Source organism: Phaethon aethereus (assembly GCF_964289735.1).
Source record: "Phaethon aethereus genome assembly, chromosome: 16".
Taxonomy (NCBI): Eukaryota; Metazoa; Chordata; class Aves; order Phaethontiformes; family Phaethontidae; genus Phaethon; species Phaethon aethereus.
The window spans coordinates 16,469,203-16,490,898 of NC_138592.1; the positions used below are offsets into that span (position 1 = coordinate 16,469,203).

The 21,696-nt window shown below is 50.1% G+C and overlaps 1 protein-coding gene across 1 annotated transcript in view; it reads left to right on the forward strand.

Annotated features, from left to right (window-relative positions):
- LOC309410842 (centrosome-associated protein CEP250-like) overlaps window positions 1-5,530 on the forward strand; it is a 37,087-nt gene extending 31,557 nt beyond the window's left edge. The window contains 5 exon segments of the mRNA XM_082007318.1: window positions 337-2,868; window positions 3,629-3,784; window positions 4,203-4,316; window positions 4,489-4,536; window positions 5,222-5,530. Of these exon segments, the coding sequence (XP_081863444.1) occupies window positions 337-2,868; window positions 3,629-3,784; window positions 4,203-4,316; window positions 4,489-4,536; window positions 5,222-5,425 (3,054 nt within the window). The 3' untranslated portion in view covers window positions 5,426-5,530.
- The last annotated feature ends 16,166 nt before the right edge of the window (window positions 5,531-21,696 follow it).

The following is a 21,696-nucleotide window of genomic DNA, read 5'->3' on the forward strand; positions in this document are numbered from 1 at the left end:
CGCTTATAGGCACCGTTACGTACAGGAGAGTAGCTTAGACATTTGAGCCAGTGCAGCTGTTCTTACATGACCAATATTTTCCCACTTCTCCATTTCACAATGACTCCCAAAATCAGCTGTGGACAGAGTTTGGTAAACACAGTGCACTTCCCAAATCTTCGTTGAGAGACAGCAGAACATTTACATCGAGCAGGGAAACCAACTGAATAGCTGCTAATTTCTAGTAAAAGCTCAAACTTCAGTGCTTGACTGCCACTGGAGCAGGACTTCAAGGCTACTATGAAACCCAAACGTATGTAAACGGAATTGTTGATTCATTTCCTCCCTGTTTTACAGCATGAGCGGGACAGACTACAAGCACTTCAAGAAAAACTGGTATGGGAGATAAAACTTCTTCAGGAATCAGTCACAGGCTCTGAAACCCGAGCAAATACAGCAACAGATATGAATCACTCCCTGGAACAAGAACTCCAAACTACATTGTCTATCTTAAAAATTAAAAATGAGGAAGTGGAATGGCAATGGGAGAAAATCCAGATGCTACAGAAAGACGCAGCAGAGGTGAAAGCTTTGCAGGAGACTCTCACTCACATGACTGCCCTCCTGTCAGAGAGGGAGGGAGAATTGAAGTTATACCAGGAACAGATGAGAATGCTGGAAAAGCAGAAAGAAATGCATAAAACTGCTCTTGATCAGGTTATTAAGGACATAGCAGAGGAAAAAGAGAAGACAGAATCCCAGCAAGAACACATACAGGAGCTGGAGAAGCAGCATGAAAAACAAAGGACTGCTGTCAGCAAGATGAGCCAAGAGCTGGAGGAGAGAGACCGGGAGATCAGATCCCAGCAAGAAAAGATACAGGAGCTGGAGAAGCAGCTGGAATTGCAGAGGGCTGCTGTCAGCAAGATGAGCAAAGAGCTGGAGGGGAGAGACCAGGAGATCAGATCCCAGGAGGGGAAAATAATGATTCTAGAGCAACACGGTACATCACAAGTGAGAAATCTGCTTGCGGATCTTGATCATATGAAAGGAAACTTGAAGGAGAAAAACTTAGAGCTTATGTCTCTGACTCAGCAGATGCAGGAACTGGAAAAGGAGAGAGAACAGGTAAAATCTCTGCACGCAAGCCTTGAACACCTGAAGGCACTTCTGAAGGACAGAGAGAGTGAGTGTGATTCTCAAAGGGATCAGTTAAGTCTCTTGCAGCAGTACAAGGAACAGCAAGAGGGACACCTGCAAGAGCTTCGTGGTAAAGTAGAGAAGATGACAGTTTCTTTATCTGAAAAAGAGCGAGAGCTTGAGTCACAACAAAAGCAAATCCAGGAAGCTGAAGAAGTCATGGGAATGCAGTTAAGGACTGTCCGTGACCAACTGGAGCAGACCTCAGCAACCTTAAAAGAAAAGGACAGACTCCTAGACATGCACAAGCAGCAAACAAGGAGCTATGAGGAAAAAACAGAAGAACAGATTAATATCTTACACAGAGACTTAGAATACACTAAGGCAATACTGAAAGACAAGGATTTAATGATTGAGTCTCAGAGGGAAGTGATTGAGGCCTTCCAAAAACAAGAACAAGACTCCGAACAGCAGAAGGAAATTCTGCAGCATCTTCAAGTGGCACTACAGGAGCAAGGACAAGAAATCTTATGCCTTAGAAAGCAATGTGAGGCACGCAAGGAAAAGGAGGAAAAGCATGCAGCTGAGCAAAACACATCTCAAACACATCTTCAAGCACCAAAACTGACTCTGAAAGACAGCGAAAAAAAGATAGAGGTTCTGGAGGAGACTATCTCTAGGCTTCAACAGCAAAAGGAGGAGGCAGCGCTGCAGACTAAAGCCATCCTGCACAAACTAGAACGTGCTGAATTGTTTCTAGAAGCTAGAGATCAAGAGATAGTGTCTTTGCAAGAGCATGTCCGGGCCCTTCAGGAGCAGAAGGAGTTGGAAGGCAAGCAAGCCAAGAGTCTAGAGCAGGATCTAGACAAAATGAGCCAAATAGTGAAGAAGAACCATTTGGAATTCCTCAGGCAGACAGAGCAAATTAACATGTTGCAGCTTCATGAAGAAAGCATGAAAGAAGCACTAGCATCCTGCCAGAAGCAAGTGAATCTGCTTGAGGAAGTGGTGAGGAAGAGAGATGAAGACAATGCAACTCTTCTGCAAAAACTGGAGCGCCAAGAAGAAGACCTGGAGGCCTTGCAGAATCTCCAGCTTAGGCGAACCAAGAAGAACGAAGAGCTTAGACAGCACGGAGAGCAAGAGAAGCTCCTGGAAGAAGGCTTGCCTGAGAGGGAAGGAGAGACCAAGGCTCAAGGTGAGCTACAAGAGTTAGAAGAGGAAATAAGAGGTCTTCGGGAAGATCTCCAGCACGTTCAGCAGACTCTGACAAAGAAGGATGAAGAGATCAAGCGCCAGAGAGACAGAGTCAGGTATTTAGAGAAGACTCTGACAGGGAGAGAACGAGAGCTTAGGAGGCAGAGTGAACTCCTGAAAAAACTGGCATCAGCTTTGCGATGGAACGGTGAAGGGGAGACCCTACAGAAACAAATCCAGAAACTCCAGAAATGGGAGGAAGAGGAAGCCGAGAAGAGGAAAGTTCTCCAGGAGAGAGACCATCTCCTGAAAAGGCAGAAGGAGCTAAGCCGACAACTGGAAGATGAGAGGAGAGCAAAGGGGGAAGAATTGGAGCGTGTGGTTGCTATTTTGAAGCAGACTGAAAGCGGAGAAATCGAATGGAAAGAGAAGGCACAAGCACTGACTCTTGCCCTCACCAAGAGTGAAATGGCCAATGGGACTCTGAGGCAAGAAGTAGCCATCCTGCAGAGTATGGTTTCGGAGAGGGACAAGGACCGGTTTCATCTTCAGGTAGGCACTGTGATTGATCATCAGTCACCTAAAATGTCTAGAAGGGATTCTAAAGATGTTTCCCATAAAAACATGGGAATATATGTTCCCATAAAGATACGACCTGCTTGGCCAAAGAAACCAGGATTGCAGCCAGCAAGCTTGCCTGTCTTTGTAGCTGTGGCCAGAGACCGTTCACATGCTCGAATGTGTTCTGTTGAGTCCAGAAGTACTGAGCTTGCTGTGAAAACTCAGTCAAGTCCAAAGGTTGGGGGTGGGTAATTCCCATCTCCTGTCTAGGCAAGTTTAGCCGGCGTGTCATGGTTAGGATTGGGCATGGAAAGGAAAGGGCACAGCGGACCAAACTAATGCGCTAAACTTGGTAGAATTTTATAGCGATGTCTGAACAGCAGCTACACTGCCGGTGCTTAGAGGATGCTTTCAGAGGTGCAGATTTCTGAGGTGCAGCTTTTCCACTGTATTAAATAGAATGGAATTCGTAGCGTTGCCTGATCAGGGTAAAAGCTTCACTGCACACTCAGGATGTCTGTGTGCCGCAGTCCAAAAAGCACGAAGGCAAATTTGTGCGCATTTCTCCAAGTTGATGTGGAGGAGGGCCCCTAGGAAGAACGTGTGTTGTTTTGGCCTGTGGACCAGGAGGAGAAGAAGGGACTTGGCACTGTCCATTCCCGAGTCCGCTCACTCTCCCTGGCGTGTTGATCCTGGCCCTCCTAACCTTTATGTGGCACCAGCTCCCATAATCTCCTCTCTGGACACCCAGCAGGCTGTTGCAGAAGGGGAGCAGCTACCGTGGCTCTCGGAGAAGGGACTCCTGTTGCAGCGGCTGGAATGCCTGCAGCGAGCAGTTGCGAGGCTGGCACATGAGAAGACGGAGCTGCAGCAGTTCAATGCTGAGCTCAAGAGGACTCTTGAGCAGGTAAAACAGGCTTTCGCCGCCTCTGCAAAGCCTCGTGGTCCTCTGGAGCACAACATATTTCCACAGGCAGCGCTTTGGAGTCCTCTGCTTGTTTCCTTCCCTCTCCCACTTCCCCCTGTGGACACACACTTTTGTACTTTCCCTCTCTTCTGGCACCCCATTGCCCTCACAAATGCACATTCACTCCGGTACCACCCTTCTCGCCCACACACACATTTGACTCTCGTGTCAGGAACTGTTTCCTCTTGCTCTTTCTCTTTGCACAGTCTACATCGAGCGCCTTCTGCCCGTAACGTTCTCTGGTGCAATGAACAGTCTCTGAGCAGACATCTTCTTGCCATGGCGTGATGTCCAGAGGTCCTTTTGCTCCTTGTTCGGTGGCAGGTTTCTGTGACCCTTTCTCCTCTGCAACATGCAGGTGGAACGTGAACGGAGGAGACTGAAGAGAGCTTATGGTGGTCGGTCGCTGCCAGATGCCCGTGGATTTTCTCTCTCGGAGTCTGACCAGCACAAGATGCCTGCTTCTAGGGAGGTGAGGACAGAATCTGACTTGGTGGGAGGAGGCTGTGGCCACAAGGAGGAACAATGGCAACTCCCAGTGGCAGCAGCCCCCCAGTACAGACCTAATAACGGAAGTTGAATATATTCAACCGTGCCCCGACCAAACTGGAGACTAAAAAGAAACGCTTGCATTTTCTTCACAGGAGGAGTCTCCCGCTCACTGCAGTCGATTATCTGAGCTACAGAACCAGGTGAGGAGTAGGAGAGTTCTCGCCGAAAACCACTGTGGCTGTTTTGATGGGCACAGCTTTGCATTGTGCTTCAGGCCGAGTTTTGTCTGGCTGTCAGGAAGGGAGCACCCCAGGCACTGTCAGTTAGACACATCTGTTGGCCCTGGCCAAACAACATCATTCACCTAGGTCTAGTCTCTGACTCGCCTCAAGGTCAGGCAGGATGGGAGAGGGACTGGAGGAAATTCTGAAATTGGTACTCACCTGAAAATAGAGAATATTCTAATCCATCAAGCTGTATCTTATATACCAGATCATAACAGGACAGTGTTTCAGTGCCTTGTGTAAGCAGTAGTCCTGCTGCTGAGGAAAAAGCCTTTGGAACTAAGGTGTCAGTAGCCCAAATCTCTCTTTTGAAAAGAAGGCTTGGGCTACTAAATCCTGTGGGAACCTCTCTCTTGAAGGTACATGTAACGTCTCGGTGTTGTACGTGTCAATGGTATGCCAGAAAGAACCTCGAAATCGCTGATAACCTGAGCTGAGCTCCGGGTGACTCTGGGAACCTGCTACTTCCCATCCCACATGGACAAAGTGGTTGTTAGGGCTGGAGTTAGAGGGTGCGCCGTCCCTGACAGCCGGTACCGTGGAGCTACGGGTGGTCCTACCAGCGTGGGCTTGCCTGAGCTCGGCCTGTTGCCTCTTTCAGGTGTCCCTTCTGCAGAGGCAGCTGGCACAAGAGCGAAAGCACAAGCAGGACTACATCGAGTGCTGCGCAAAGACCAGCCAGGAGCTGTCGGACCTTCACCAGGAGCTGTCCTACTCCTTAGCGGCTGTGGTCAGGAAGCCCACTGCTGCTGTTCTGGAGGCAGAGACGCGGAAGCTGGATCAGATTCTGAACCATCTTCTGTAGAGGAGCGGCTGCAGCATCACGGGGCTCCTGTCGTCTTCTCCCCAGAAGCGCATTGTGTGTTGCTGTGGGACATGGGGGTGCATTTGTTTGGTTTGCATTTGGAAGCACGTGACAGTGATTTTTGGAAACTTTTTGTAATAAAAGTAATTTTGCAGGACTGCCCTCTTTCTGTAGGAAGAAGCCAGTGGTAGGTGCCTGTTAGGAGCCGTTGTCTGCATTAACCTCTGGAGTTCCCAGCGCTGCCAGTGATGAGAGGGAAACAGAGGTGTTCTCAAAAGGAAGGGGCGAAGAGTACAGGCCAGGGATCGCAGGTGGGGCAAGAGAGGGGTTTTTCCCTACTTTCCCTGCTTTTCGTTCCCTTCCTTTCCTTTTCCTTTCTTTTCTTACAGCACAGCAAGCGCCTGTGTTCTCCCGAGCTGATCCGCTTTCCGCTTGGTCACTGCGCCTGCCAGCCTGAGGGAGAGCTCGGTTGTTCTCCGCAGGGCATCAGTAACAAACTCCGGCCCGTTCCAACACGGAGGCGATGGGTGGCCTGGAGAGGATGTCACCCCAAGTGAAAACTGCTGTGTACCCGCCGCTTCGCCTTGGCATCGAGCCCTTTCCAGCTCACCGGCCTCGGCGCAGCCCGCGTCTCTCGGGTATCCTTCAGCGGCCCGGGGGCCGTTGGCAGGGAGGGACAGAAGAGGGCCAGGCAGCAGCAAGGCCCTTGCCACCCCGGAGGAGACCGGGTGTCCCGGGCCCTCCCCGCCAGCCTGTTATGGCTCATCCTTGTACATCCATACACACCAGAAACACTTCTGGCAAAGTGTTGCAGTCTAACAGCGATACTGTCCTGACGTTTCCAACAGCTTGGCAGCAGAGGTGCTGGAGAGAGTGAAATGTTATCTTTTTTAGAAAAACAGTGGAAGCAAGACTATTTGTGTTGGTTGTCAGAGCTGGAAGTGCTCAGAGAGGTGTTTTTTGCAACTGTTGTATGAAAAGATAGTACGAGATATACCAGATAACTGTGTAAGTACCCTGTCATTTGAATGGTTACCGTACCCTGTCATTTGAAGGGTTACCAAACCCTGAACACTTGGACATCAAATGACATCCCCGAGTACCTGCTAGAAGTCAGGCCCAGGCTAACTTCTTTTTTTTTTTTTTTTTTTTTTTAAATTCAAGCTCTGGCTTTTGGTTATTTACATCACTGTGTACTCTTCCTGGAGATGACAGTCTTTATTTCTGGAAAGTAAGCCTTTTACTCATGAAGCCAGACATTGTGATTTGAGCATCATCATGGGTACCGAACCGTTACGGGACCCTCTATCACAACGTGTGATGAGCAGGAAAGATTCAAAGGAGAATGCTGGAGGTAGCAACGGTTCAAGGGTGGGTGTCACCGGGGAAATTTGTGGGGCCGTTGTTATGCGCTTGGAATTTTGCACATCTCCATTCTCATCAGGTCTGCAGTTCACATGAGCGATAGGTTTGCACAGACGTTGAATGTGTAACGTAGCACGTGCGTTTGGGACGTTCAGATCTTCCAGGGGAGAGTGTGTGTGATTGCCAGGGAGTGTCAGGGAGGATTGGCACCTAACAGCCGTATCCCTTTCAAATTCCAGGATAAAGTTTTAACAACTTTTTCCTTTTTTTTTTTCCTCTTTTGTCGCGTTTTGTCGATTTAGTGCTTTATTTTTGCATGCAGCGTATTTTCATGGGTGTATACATTGGGTCACTGTTTATTGTGTTAAGGGTTTTTTTGCCCTGCTCCCTCTCAGGTGCCTTCTCTGCTCCTCTTCTGTGATACTGTTTCGTGTTTCCTGCAGCAACAGTCAGTTCCCTCCCAGTAGAGTTAATGCCTCCTCCTTCCCATCTTGATGTCCACTAAAATAATTTGCATAAACCAGTTGTTACCAGCATCAGTGTGTAGTTATGGCTTTCAGCATGGCTGCCTGTCAGGAACAGGGGAAACTCCGTACCTCTCTGAGGACAACATCTGCTGCTATTGTCACCTATGAAAATGAGTTGCTTGATGTCTATCTTGTTTAAACAAACATTTAACAATCCAAGCACCAGTACAACTGCTTTGTTTATATAGATTCAGACCTTTTGATGAAAGATTACTATCGCCTGCAGGTAGCTGGGGATTTTCTCTTGGCACCAGGAGAAAGTTTCCAGCAGCATCATGTACATGGTATTTTCTTTTCCTCTTTATTGTGGCATTTAGCTTCCAAGTGTATCTGACTGTTTTCTTGGAATATCTTTGCTTTGGCATCCCTAACAGCAACAGGTCTGCTTCAGCGGGGAGGCCGTTGTTGAAGCTTGTTACAGAGGCTTAGAACCCTCATGAACAAATAGAAAAGTGGTTCCCGGAGGTGCTGCCCCATGGGTGTGGAAGAACTTGGAGCAGAATGAGAGACTGCCCAGAAACAGTCTCACTTGGTCCGTAAAACTTTGCTGCTCTGCTGTCAGCCAGCCTCAGGTAAGGTGTTCAGCCCAGGACCTGAATGTCAGTGTCTCTGGCAGGGATATTTTGGAGAGTCTCTCAGGAGAATTTTAAAGCAATTCAGCCCTCTTTGAGTAACGTGTCAGTTGTAAGGGACTTCCTCAAGTATGTCTATAATGTGCAGTGACCAGAGTTAAAGTGGTAGTTTATGCCTCCTATCTTTAACAGGAACTTGGTTAAAAAGATTTGTGGTTTAATGGAACGATTGCAGTTCCCTTGGTCAAGCATTTGAAGCGTGAAGTTTGTAGTAAAGGTTTCAGAAAGCTTTAGTTTCAGCCTGGTTTTCTCCCCTTCCTACCACTCCCTTCAGTTTAACCTGCACCACTGAGCCACAGGTCCGGGGAGAATGAGAATGTGCTTTGTGAGAGTAGCTGGTGTATTGGAGGAAAACTAGCAAGCTTTTGATCACAGTTTCTACAGCTGAAACGAAGAAGCGCTTTTGTGCAAAAGCCTTGCCTGTTTTTCCCCGCAATATTAGACGATCTAGTAAAACGTTTCCCTTCTTCCCGCAGAAGTTGCTTCATGCGCTTAAAATAGCGCGACAACAGCAACCTCACTATAGCTGGGATTTCCAGCTGCGCAGCACATATCGAAGGTAACATCTAGTCGCCGTAACAGGCACGAATGGCAGCTGGCTGTCCCGAGAGCAAGTACTTGGTGTACATAGAGGAGGAGGTGAGGTCAGGATAGCTCTCTGACTGCACGTGCCCCAGACGTCTTGCACAACTGAATTGAAAAACACAGGCCTTGCACTGGGGAAAATACAGGTGAAAACCAGAAAGAACTATGCAGTTTCTGTAAATTTTTTGGAGGCAGAGTTAGGAATGTTAGAGTTTTGATGACAGTGAAGAGGAGGAGGAGGAGGGATGATGGGCAGGCAAACTTTCCACTTTCTGGGAATTCTTGACACATTGAATAATGAGAAATACTCTTCTCCATGTGCAACTGTTCTCAGCTCTCGGGATCTCCAGAGTCTGTTAGGGTCTACTGAGAGTCCTCGGTGACTCTCTCGAGTACTTCCCGTCTCACCACGAACCCATGTAAATGTTTTGCATTTACAGCACCCTGTTGCGAGGCAGTCAGCAAGCAGGTCTGCTCTGCTGTAAGAAAAACCACCTCCCCTCACTTGCTTGCTCCCACTAGCTGTATCTGATGGCCCTTGTTCCTCTGTTGGACAGGACTGGATGGTTGCTGCCCGCTCTCTCCCTGCCTCTCGGGATGTCGTAGACCTTTCCTGAGCCAGCCTACGGGCCATGGCTTTCCCCTGATGAAGAGTCCCAGCTTACGGCAACGGTCCTTTGTGGAAGCCATTGGAGCTCTGAGCTTCCTTGCTGGATTTCTCTGAACGTTCAGCTCCGTCTGGAGGTACCAGACTGCACCTAGGACTAGGATCCAGGCTAAGCATGATGTGGGCAGTGGCATAATGATTTTCCTCCTTTTGTTCTCTCTTGCTTTCCTAGTTATTCATAATATTTTATCCCCACCCTCCCTTCCCCACTGCGACGAGCGAGGGAAGGCAAGCAGTCGACTCAATATGAGTGATAAGGCAAGCTTCAACTTTATTGCAAAACCTTACACATATTTATACACTAAGTTCTACCTTATGCATACTTGTCTTACAATCATTGGCTTAGCTCTAAAGATTGCATTATCATACTCCTCCTACTTGCGGTTACTGCTACGTGGTCCGGGTTCCATCCTGTTTTTCTTATACAGTGCTTCTTCTTAGCTGTTTACCACAGCTCCTTCTCCTCAAGGCCGAGCCCTGCAGGTGTCCAGCTGTTTACCAGCTTCCCAATGCCACAGCTCCCTCTTCTCAAGGCTGAGCCGTGCAGATATCCAGCTGTTTACCAGCTTCTCAATGCTGCAGCTCCTTCTCCTTAAGGTCGAGCCGTGCAGAGTGATCCCAACATCTCCCCCTTTTTGTTTTTGTATAAACAAAACCTGATGGATCATTCGCAACCCGAGGACTGTGAGAAAGATGGACGCTCTCTACATTCTTGTATCGTCCTGTGCCGCGAACTCAGCCCAGCAGTTGGTAGGTGCCAGCTTTACGTGGGCGTCCCCACGGAGGCAACGGTGGCCTTGCCGTACACCGGCCCACTGCCCTTCAGGAAATCCCGGTATTACATATTTGTAGAGGAACGAGTTTCGACACACATGGCCAGCGAGTGTCGGAACTCACCTCAGTTGTCACCTTTTAACACAGGGAGCCTATGGCGTATGCGCCCGCTGGCCAGACGTGCTGCACGCGCCACAGCCACCCTGTCTATTGGTTCGTAGGCTTTGTTCACACGGCATTTTTTCATAACCCAGCAGTCACATATCAACTTATGCTTAAGTCAATAGCAGAATATTACAAAGCAAAACAATTCTAGCTGTACTACTTCTAGTGATATAAACTACTCCTAGTGACAGAAAAAAGGTACTTGTATAAGGCTATGAAGACCAATATTATATCTTACCAAAGCATTTGTAGTTATAGAACACTTTGCCTCAAAAGCTTTCCACGTTCATCTCATGATACCGCAAATTTCAGTGTGATTTACCCCTACATTTTCTTTTGACTGAGGTGGCATCCAGATTGCGATGACACCTGATAGTGTCATGATGTGTCCAACAATGACGATGGCAACTGCCCCACCCATGGCCTCACCCACTTCGAGGCACCTGCAAAGTGGGTTACCCATGGTTTTACCCATGGTTTTAAACAGCCACCACTGTCAACCTCGTCCCCTGGTTAGCAGTTGAAAAGGTCCTTTCTCCTTCCGCAAATAATTTAACACATATAAGGCTTTATTCAAACGTTCTTAGGGTAACGTGGTAGCCTCTCCTCCTTTTTGTTTTGAGCGTGATTATCTAACAAAGCTCATTCATTGGGTGTGTAAGATACTCGTTGGAGTTATTAGCTAGCCAAGCATTCTTTACTACCTTTTGAACCATTCCTTGTAGACAATGCAATAAACATGGTACAATAAGCATTAGTATTAAGATAACAAGTACTATAACAACTGCCCCTTTTATTAAGTCTTGTAACCATCCACTTAGGCCCAAACTTGACAGCTATGATTCGAGGTTTAGTGAACTTGTCTGTAACCTGTCCGTTAAGTCCTTCAGTTTTTGTAATTGTTGAGTTACCGACTGTGATGTATCTGTTAAATTCATACAACACATGCCATCAAACTCCTCACACCCGTGCCCTTGGGCCAAAAGTAGGAAGTCGATAGCTGCCCTATTTTGCAATGTCGCATGCCTTATTGAGTCAGTTTCCATTAACAAAGCACTGAGTGTTGCAGAAGTAGCATTGGTTTGTTTCGCTAGCCAACATCCCAATTTATTTAAAGTGGTTAAGCCTTGGGCAGCAGCGACCCCAGGGGCAAGGAAAGAGGCTAGTATGGTTTTGTCCGCAGTCCAAAAATCCAGTTGGTCATTGCACTCTTCCTGATATTTTCAAGTCTGTCGTCTTATTCTATGCCATCGGGTAAGGTTCAATATCATAGAAGTGTTGGGAGTTAACAATGTTAGGTGCCCCAATGTGTAAGGACCACGTCTCAAACGGGAGGGAACACCTTGCCATGCACGATCACCACAAATCAAGAATATTCCTTTAGGGAGTCTCATTGGGACAATAGTAGAGCGTGAGATGTTGCTCGTTGTATAATTACACCAATTGGTAGCATTCTGAAAAACGGCTAACGTGGGGTTTACATCCTGCGACCTGGTATCGTCCTGTCCTGTATAATTAAAATATAAACAGGTAGGGGCTGTTATGTATCCTAAAATACCCAACTCCTGCAGTTCCAACAACTCCTGTGGTCCGTGTGTCATCCATCCGTCCCACTTATCCATAGCTGCAGAGGTGTTTGTTATTTTTTAAAAACAAGGTTAGATCAGGGGTGGTCTTCTTTACCACCATTGTCGAATCATAGTCCCCTAAGGGCAGACCAACTAAGCATGTTGTAAACAGATTCTCAGCAGTGGATATAGATAAGCAAAGGTGGCCTTGGCCCGTTTGATTGGCTAGTGTAACCCAGATATTTTTTCTTGGTTGAACGGAAAACCACGCCTGAACCTGGCATATCAAACACGTGACTGTCAGACTCACGAACAAGAGGATTTGCGTCCTGCGTCGGTAAAGACTGTCATCCCATTCACTGGGGTCTCCGATCGCATAGGCATTTCTTCAAACTGTTGATTAGCCAACAGTGACAATAATCTATCGGACGGATAGCTATTTGTAACCTGTTCTAAAAAATCAGAGATTGCGATCTGAAACTCCAGAGAACTGGCTAACAACCAATCTAAGTACTTTTGAGATACAGGAACATAAATTATTACAGGTTCTAATCCAGATATTTCTACAATTCTTTGTCTTCCCTTAATAATGAGTTGTGCAAATAATTCATATCTGGTGACCACTATTTTTCTGGGTTGATAGGAGAGAAAAACCCATTCTAATACTTTCAAACTGTTTGCTGTATTTCCTAACTGTACGATCAACCCTAGTGGATATTGCCGTTCCCCTCCTGAATTAACTATCATAAGCGAGATACTCTCAGTAGGTGAACATCTGTGAGCATAGGTTGTTGCTATCTTCTCAGTAATTTTCTGCAAAGCCTGGTGTTGATCCTCGTCCAGTTGACGTCGCTCTGGAGCCTCCACCGAAGACTCCAGGAGCGGCATCAATGGCCTCAGATCATCATTAGTAATTCCGCAAATATTGCGAACCCACTGTATATCCCCCATTAATTTTTGGACATCAGAAAGATTTTCTATTTTCGCCTTAATCTTTATTTTTTGTGGGTGGACCGCTGCCCTGGTAATAATCCAGCTCAAATATTGCCATGGTCCCTTCTTTTGAATTTTTTTCGGTGCTATTTTTAAACCCCGTTTTCCTAAATAGTGCTCTAAGTGCTGTAAAATGTGGTCTGCATTCAATTGTGTCCCTGCTATTAATATATCAACTATATAATGATACATTATTAAATCTGGATACTTTTTCCACACCGGTTCTAGAGCCCATGCCACAAATGTCTGACACATCGTAGGTGAATTTTGCATTCCTTGTGGTAACACTACCCAATGATACTTTTTGCTAGCTCTCCTTTATTTACCGATGGTACCGTAAAGGCAAACTTCTCCGCATCCTCAGCTGCTAAGGGAATGGTAAAAAAGCAATTGAAATATACTCTTCGATTCCCTGCAAAAGAAATGATACATTTGTGACAATAATTACAACGACATAGAACAAACCCACAACACCGTTTTACAAATATGGCATATTGAAGTTCCTGCTCTTGACCGTCCGGGGAGAGCCGCTGAGACAGTCAACGAGCCGTCATTCCGCATACAAAAGAGTGAAAGCATCAGCTGGCGGTACGTCGGAGTTGACTGCGTCCGTGGGACGTGTGACAAGGTCTTCAGGATTTACTGCCGGCCGTACCGACCTGGTCGGTACCTGCTTCACTCCGTCCCCTCCCTCTCTGCCAAAGTCTCTTGTCTCATGCCGCGCCAATGTTGGGCAGGGTCGTATCTCGACTTGGGGGAAGGATCGCCCCAGGCAGCCCCCTCCTGTTGCGGCACGGGCGACCAGCGCTCAGGTTCCGGGTCAGGAGGCGGGGGCCAAGGAGGACTCGCCACCTCTGTTGGTTGCGTTAGCGGGGGGCGGGGCGGGAGGTGTGGGGGGGGGGCGGGTCGGGGTCGCTCGTTCTCATCATCCCCAGCTCGGCCTCCCTTCTCTCCCGGGGCTGTGGCATTGGCAGCTGCTGGCGCCGCCGTCCGCTCTGATTTTATCCCCTTTATAGAGTCTCTGACTAATCGCCAGGTTGTTAACACTTTCGCAGCCGTATGATCCTCTTTAGAGGCTGCCTCAAACACCAATTTCCCTGCTTTCTCCCAGGTAGGTAACTCAAAAGCTGTTGCAGAGTCTGCTGCTAGCCCCTGGCTCTTCAAAACAGTCTCCAATAGCAATCGCCACGTTGTTGCTAGCTCCGCTGCTTGCCCATCTCCTTTCGAGACTCACCCCATGGATCTTTCACATGGGCACACAGGGGAACACTGAGTACATTGTTCTGGGCAACGTTGTCCCGTCTTGCCCTCACATACATCATCGTAGATCTGTTTCTCTGACTTATCTGATGCAGCCAGTTCACTCGGTGCATCTGGCACCTCAGGAGGTGCAGTCGGAGTTGCTGAAGGTCCTGGACCCTCTGACTCAGTTAAAAAGGGATTGGTTGAAGACGGTTTAACAGCCTCCTCCATATCAGCTGCAGCTTTTCTCTCTGCCTTTAAGGCTTTTAATGTGGTTAACATCAACTTCCATGCCTTCACTAACTCTGCAGTGGTTTTATCTCCATTCCCAATATGTTCCTATAACATTTTTCCTATCTCCTCCCACGTCTCTGCCTTAAACGCCACAGACGCATTGGGGGGGTACCCTTTTTGGCACCAAATTAGGAGCCTTCTAAGTGTATATTCATCATATTTCAGTCCTCTCTTAGAGAGCATATGCGGCAGGAGTCTGACCATCGCCCCTTCTTCATGCGATGCGTTCTGCCTTTAGTTCTTTTAATGTCTCTAGGATCAACCTCCAGAGCGTCGTAAATTTTATACTGTCTTTGTTGCCTGTGCTATTCGCTTTTCAGTTTTATATCTTTTCATGCAATTAATAACATCTCTCCAAGATTTCATTAATTTTTTTGCTGAATTATCATCATCGATTACTAGATCCCACAAACAATCTCCATAAGAACGCCACTCGTCTACTTCAAACATACTTTCAGGGTCTTTAAAAAACCCTTTCGCTTTCCCTAACGCAATTAACCCAGCCAGATCTTTTAATTGGCTTACTCCCCGCTTTTCTAAAAAGCATTTTAAGATTTCGAACGCTACCTCTATTTCCATTGCGTGCTATGTTGACCTTCTTAATTATCCGGTCAATTATTTTTGCAGCCTTTTCCCGCGGGTAGCCTTCTTTCGGACAGCGAACCCCTTCTTAATTATCCTGGGTTCAAGCACGGATCAGGCGCGCCGTGGCAGCGTCTGCCGATCTTCTGCTCCCTGGTCACTGCTACCAGTGCTTCTCCGATCTCGCTGTCTGGTGAAAAACAAGGATGGGGTCCCTGTTCGGGCGCCACTTGCGACGAGCGAGGGAAGGCAAGCAGTCGACTCAATATGAGTGATAAGGCAAGCTTCAACTTTATTGCAAAACCTTACACATATTTATACACTAAGTTCTACCTTATGCATACTTGTCTTACAATCATTGGCTTAGCCCTAAAGATTGCATTATCATACTCCTCCTACTTGCGGTTACTGCTACGTGGTCCGGGTTCCATCCTGTTTTTCTTATACAGTGCTTCTTCTTAGCTGTTTACCACAGCTCCTTCTCCTCAAGGCCGAGCCCTGCAGATGTCCAGCTGTTTACCAGCTTCCCAATGCCACAGCTCCCTCTTCTCAAGGCCGAGCCGTGCAGATATCCAGCTGTTTACCAGCTTCTCAATGCTGCAGCTCCTTCTCCTTAAGGTCGAGCCGTGCAGAGTGATCCCAACACCCCGCCCCCCAAACCTTTTCCTGGGCAACGTTTTCATGGCACCAACCAACAACCAAGGAGTTTTCCCTGAGTCCCAAGGGGAACAGACAGCTCAGAGCTCAGAGCCTGGTCTGTATTTGAAGCTGAGACTGTTTTCTGCCTTATCTTCCTTCATAATTTTTTTTTTTAAGTTTACAGAAAGGAGGAGAGTTTTTTCCCTTTTAATTACAAATAAAGATCTTCACCAGAATTGGTCAAAGCTCTGCAAGCTCCCCTGGAAACATCTCATTTGGATCATAATTCCACATAGGAACTTATGTGCATGTGATCCCTTTGGTAAGGTCTATGTTAATGCTCAGTCCTATTAATACACTTAACAGGATGTCACGCGGGATGAAGTGATGGATGAAGAAGCTGGATGCTACCTCTTCTGAAACGCCAGTGTCCAAAGGCTTGAAAGCTCAGCTGCACACCAGCTGGAGGTGTGCTTTGCAGGCCTGTGCCTGAGGTTACTCTACCTCCATCTGTCCCAAATCAATAGGCCTGTATGTTGTGTAGCAGAGCGGAGCAGAAGTGGGAGTGTGAGGAGAATGGGAGTGGGAAGTGGAGTGTAGGCAGACTGGAGATGTTGGCTGTGAGCTGTGGGGTTGGTGTGGACAGTGGATGAGTGCCCAAGTTTCGTGCACAGTGGAGAGCAGGCGTAGCTGATTTTAATAACCCAGCCTCGTTTCCAGAGGTAGCACGTACTCGCCCAGGGACAGCGTTTCAGTGCTTGGGGAATTGATTGGAACTCCTCCGCCATCATTATCTGACCAATCATTTCTGGCAGTTCCAGCACCATGTCCGTACTGCCAAACATAACTCCTGCCTGTAATTTTTTCAGTAAATCCGTTCCCAGTAAATGAATCGGACTGCCTTCCATTGACACGAGCTGGTGGTATGATAGATGTGGACCTACTTCTACTGATAAAGAGGTTGTTAGCCCCAATGTCACCGGGTGCCCCTCAATTCCCTGCACTTGTACTTTGTCTTAATTAACCAGAGTGTCATTTATAGCATAGGGTAGGTCATACCCGTGTCTATTACAAACTCTAAAGAGTGATTATTGACTTTTACCACGACTCGAGTATGATCTCCTACCACCGTTAGTTCGCATGCCGTGAGGGTTCCGGGCTTTCCCAGCTCCTGTCATTGTTGAGTCATCCTGAGGGAAGTCTGCCAGTTCCTTGGCATTTTCTCTGCTTGGTGACTTCCATACGGGGGCGTTCCCAAATCCTCTGGTCATTTGTGGCCGAACTGGACAATCTCTCTGCCAGTGGCCTGATTTCTTACAGTATGCACAACAGTTTGGGTCCAATTGTCCGCTCCTGATGGCTCCTGCTGTTCCCGCACCCCTCCCTCCTCGGCCCCGTCCTGTCAGATTCTTTCCTCTCTCTCTCGTTACCTGAGTGCCTCCCAATGCAATGGCCAACATAATGACTTCCGCTCGCTTTCTTCTGTCCTTTTCCTTCTCTTCTTTTTCTGAGCTGCCCTCGTGTACCTGCTTAGTCTTTAGCGGACTTTCCCCCTGCCATCCTGGAGCATGCTTTACAGAGTATTTATGAATGTCTGGGGCTGGCCGTTGAACGAACACACTCACTGCCAATTTCTCATTCAAGTCCTCTTCAGTCACTCCTCCAGAGCGCAATAACGCTCGCCGCAAGCGATGCCAAAAGTCGCTCAGGTGTTCATCTGATCTTTGCCTCGCTTCCTCAACTCCTTCCCAACTCCTTCCCAGTTCACACTGGTTTGTCCTGCAGCCTTTGTTGCCAGGACCAGATTATGGTGGGCTGTTTAACATGCAGCTCAGTCCCTTGTGTTGTTATAACCGCAATTAGTCTTTATAATTGGGTCTGCTCTTGGCCAAGCTGTCTGTTTCCATCACGATTTGCTAATCCTCTCTCTTTTCTCCAATATCCGATGATGGGCAGCTACAGCCTCGGGGTCTAAGGCGTAGCAGGAGCAGCCTGCAGTGGAGAAGGGGATAGGGTTTCGGCTCAAGTCTCCCCGTGTTTGTGGTTCTAGCATCTTAGCCGAATCCCCATGTGCCCCTGGTCGCTTAAAAGCCCAATTATCCCAGAGAAGCCAGGAGCTCATTTGCTGAAGTTTCTGATCCTGCGAGCATTGGTGCAGGAAAGTCGTATCAAAGGAACCTTCCCGGGGCCACTGCTCGGAGGCTGTCCCCTCCCGCATTTCAGCTGCCCGCTTGTCCTGACAGAGAACTATAGCTCCAGATTTGCGGAGTCCTTAAGTACCATCAATTTTCTTCCCGTTTTCCAGAATTTCCGCCAGCAGCAAATTTGACTTTACCTATTGAACCCGCCATAGCTTATGCTGCCCCTGGTTTTGTACCTTCCTGGTGGACGTGGATCCCGCAAGGACAATCAGGTGAACTCACCCGGTGCCGGCTGTGCTGTATGCCATCGCCACAGTCACCAGGTCGGAAACCTGCAGAGTCCCATCTGGGCTGCCGCATTGTTTGCCCCAGGCAAACCACTCGCGGGATGGCTGCTGGTGCAAGTGGGTGTAAGGAATCTGCTTGTGCCGCATCTTTGCAGGCTCCAGGTAGAACTGCTCATTGCGGTAGGACTCTGCCCAATGCATTCTTCCTTAACTTTTATCTTTCTTTATACTTAAGCACCAATGTGTGTTTAATTCACCTCCAGGGGTACCATAAAAATTCCCCAAAGCAGGAAACAGAGCCTGGCCTACCCACAGAGCCTCTCGAGCCTTTGGTTTAACGCTCTGCCCATCTGCAGAGAGAAAGTAACACCAGCTGCAGGCAGCCTACAGCAGTCACTTCGAGGGATGCTCATAGCCCTGAGATGCAGGGACAAGGGCTAGAAGCAATGCAGGGGCCCTAAACAGGTGACTTGACTATGGTGATGTTTGGTGATTCACAGAGACACAGGCGAGTGTGGACACATTGGAAGAGACTCACCAGCGCTATGCATGCCGCAGGTAGAGCAGTCCCTTTTATAGAATGATGAAAATCTGCCTTAAATCTCACTGAGTTGCTTTTCCCGCTGCTCCCATTGGAGAGGTCGTTCATGGATGTATTTTTTTTCTTCTCATTCCCAGCTTACATTTATTCTGGTCAGTTTGCATCCGCTTCTTCAGCGCAAGTCCCCGACTTGAGGCTGCTTTGCCCGTGACAGGGAAGAGGTCGGAAAAGGAAAAGGGGGTAAACCCGAGCCAAGCCCGAGCACCTTTGGTGCGGCAGTCCCTTGCGTCTCCTGCCGGTGGGCGAGGATGCCGGCTTGGCTTCACCGAAGCACGGAACAGTCGAGGTGGGAAGGGGCCTGTGGAGATGGCCTCTCAAAGCCCGGTCAGCAAGAGCGGGTGGTCCTCGGGCCTGTCCAAACGGGCCTCCAGGCGGGCCCGCCCCACCGCCCGGTGGACAGCAGCCGGGCGGCGTCTCGGCAACCCAGTGAGGTGACAATGTGGCGACGTGGCAACGCGATGATGGAACGATGCGCGATTGCGCTCTATAGCCGCTGGCTGGGGGACCGGCTGGGGCGGCCGCAGCTGGGTGCCTCTGGAGCGAGAGGTGCCAGCGCAGGGTCGCAGCTCCAGGAGAGCTCTTGGAAGAGGCCATGGAGCGCCGTGTCGCTGCTGGCGTCCGAAAGGCAGACGCAATGCCGAGCGCACCAGGGAAGGGGAGAGAGGTGAGCAGCGGGCCGCTGGAGGGGGCTGGGCCGGGGAGCCTGCGCCATGGGGGGGCTGCTCCGGGCCCTGGGGACGTGCCCTGTCTTGCAAGGGCCGTGCAGGAGGCCTGTCGAGCTAGCGCCTGATTGTCTCTGTCTTCCTAGTGCGGGCACAGAAGACGGGACCCGGGAGAAGGAGCTGCTGGGCTGATGGACCCTAGGCTGCTGGACCTCCCCCTCGGGTTCAAGGTCCCCGTACCGCCCGGCTGCAAGCCTGTCTTCTGCAGGGCAAAGCTGGGGGAAAAGGTAAAGGCAGTAGAAAGGGGTAGAAAAGCTCTGCTCTTTGGCGGGGTCCCCGTCACGCAGAGAAGCCCTCGTGGCCACCTGCCGTACAGCGGCAGCTGCAGCCCTTGCGTCGGACAGGGCTGGGGAGCCGAGGGAAGCGCCTGGCTCCGTGGTGCCGAGAGGAAGGAGGACTTGCCCGTAGTTCCAGGCTGGCCAGAGGTGGATGGAGAAGAGTGTTGGAGTCAGCTCTTCCCACTACCTTTCCCTTTCCACAAGGGCGGCTTGTGGCACCTCCCATTTTGCAATCGGACTGAATTGCCCGAGGAAAAGACCCGGCTGTAGGCACCGCTTCAGCTTAGCTCCTTCCAGCTGCAGCGCCGGGCACAGCCCTCTCACGCCCGCAGTACGCAGCTCCTTGTATTGCTACAGCAACAGTAGACAGCCCCCAGACTCTCCGTTGGAGAGTCTCGGAAGTAGAGAGACCTTTCCTCTGGGTGGGAAGTAAGCCCGGGATTAGCCTGTACCTCGGAGGTTTGGAAATGCCGCCCTGCGCGAGGGAGGAGCTCGGGGGTGCGTTCGTCTCTGCTGCGCTCTGCTGCCCCGTTCCTAGTCCGGAACATCCCTCTTACAGCTTCACCGGCCCTCGTGCTACTTTGACCTGGGAGATCCCTACTGTCGCCTAACGCGCACAGAGTACAACAGCCTGCATGACCCGCACCTGCGGGTGTACCACAAGCGCAAAGTCAACATCCGGAGGCTGAAGAGAGGGGGTTACGTCACCGCCGACGGCAAAGTAGGTTTGGACGTCGTCGGACTGGTAAAAAGGCTTCCCTCCGAGCGGGGTTCCCCGAGCGCAGAGGGCGGGTGTGCAGGGGAGCAGCTGCCCTCCGAACCGCTGGGTTCGGGCCGTTTCGGGGAAGGCAGTCTGCGTAGCTGGCTTGACAGCACTCGGGGCATTTCTGCCCTCGTCTCTCCGCAGGTGGTTTGCACTCTGAAGGAGTTCAATGAGTACAGGGAGTACCTGGCCAGGCTCAAGCTGGAGGCAGAGAGAAGGTCGAGGCGAGAAGAGGTAGGCAAAGCTCAGTGTTGGCGGGCAGCAGCCGGCGGCGCGCTGCCGAGGGCTGGGGCTTTACTTGCCGCATCTCGGGGAGGCGGTCGGCGCAGAAGAGGCGAGGGCTGTGCTGCTGGGCCGGGCGTTGTGGCGGGGCCAGGACCAGCCAGCTCGGAGCCGAGCTAGCGCAGGGTGCTGGGGCGGGCACGGGCAGGACGGTCACGTGAAGCACGGGGAGGCCGGAGGGAAGCCCTTCTCGTCTGCCCGCGACGCGTGGCTGAAGCAGAGCGCTGGCCCGGGCCCGCGTGAAGCCTCAGCGCGCAGGGGCGTGAGCGCTTGTCCAGGCAACAGCGAGCCACAACCTGCTGTCTCCTTTCAGGAAAGGCTTCGGGAAGAGCTGCCCAAATTAAAGGACGTCCCCAAGCCGCTGGTAGCGAGCAACACATCTTGCCTGGCAGAGTGGCTGCTGCGCCCTCGGAAGCCATCTTGCTCACCTCCGCCCAAGAGCAGAAAGGACTCCCTGAAATCGGGGCGATGCAGAAGAGTGAAAGCAGCCTGCGACGAGGGCCAAACCTGCTCCCAAGCTGAGCTGGGACAGGAAGGTGCCAAGCTGCCCCGGGGGGTCAGTAGCGATGCAGCCAGCGGGTTCCGAGCTGCCTCTGCACAACAACCTGCAGCAGGAGCCCAGAAGCTTGGAGAGGTGGCTGAGACTGTGGTGGAGGAGGTGTTTGAGAGGGTGAAGGCTCCTTGGGATCAGTGTGCCTGGGTTTTAAGGAGGGCTGCCCTGGCGATCAGAGGAACAATGAGCGGCGGCGCCGGAAGAGCAGAGCCGTCGGAGACTTCTCCTCCAGGTTGCTGTCAGGAGGTTGCCCTGCTGGCCAAAGAGCTTGCAGCGAGCGTGTTGGAGAGCTTGGGCAACCGTTTGGCGTCCAGCACACCCAAAGCGTCCGAGCCAGGGCCGGCAGCCAGGCGGAAGGAGCAGCCTGTTGCCAAAGGAGCCAGCCGAGTGGGCAAATGGGAGGAAGAGAAATCGGGGCAGGCGGAAATGGCAGCTTCCGACGGAGCATTTTCAGAGGCTTCCCTTGCCAGGCTCACCAGAGAAGTTGTTGACGGTGTTTGCTGCACCATGGAATCCTTTGTGGCTTCCCCGTTTAAACAACACTCTTGCTGCAGCGATTCCAAAATCCTGGAGCTTCCCAGGGGAAATGTCTCCAATAGGCAGCCGCAGCC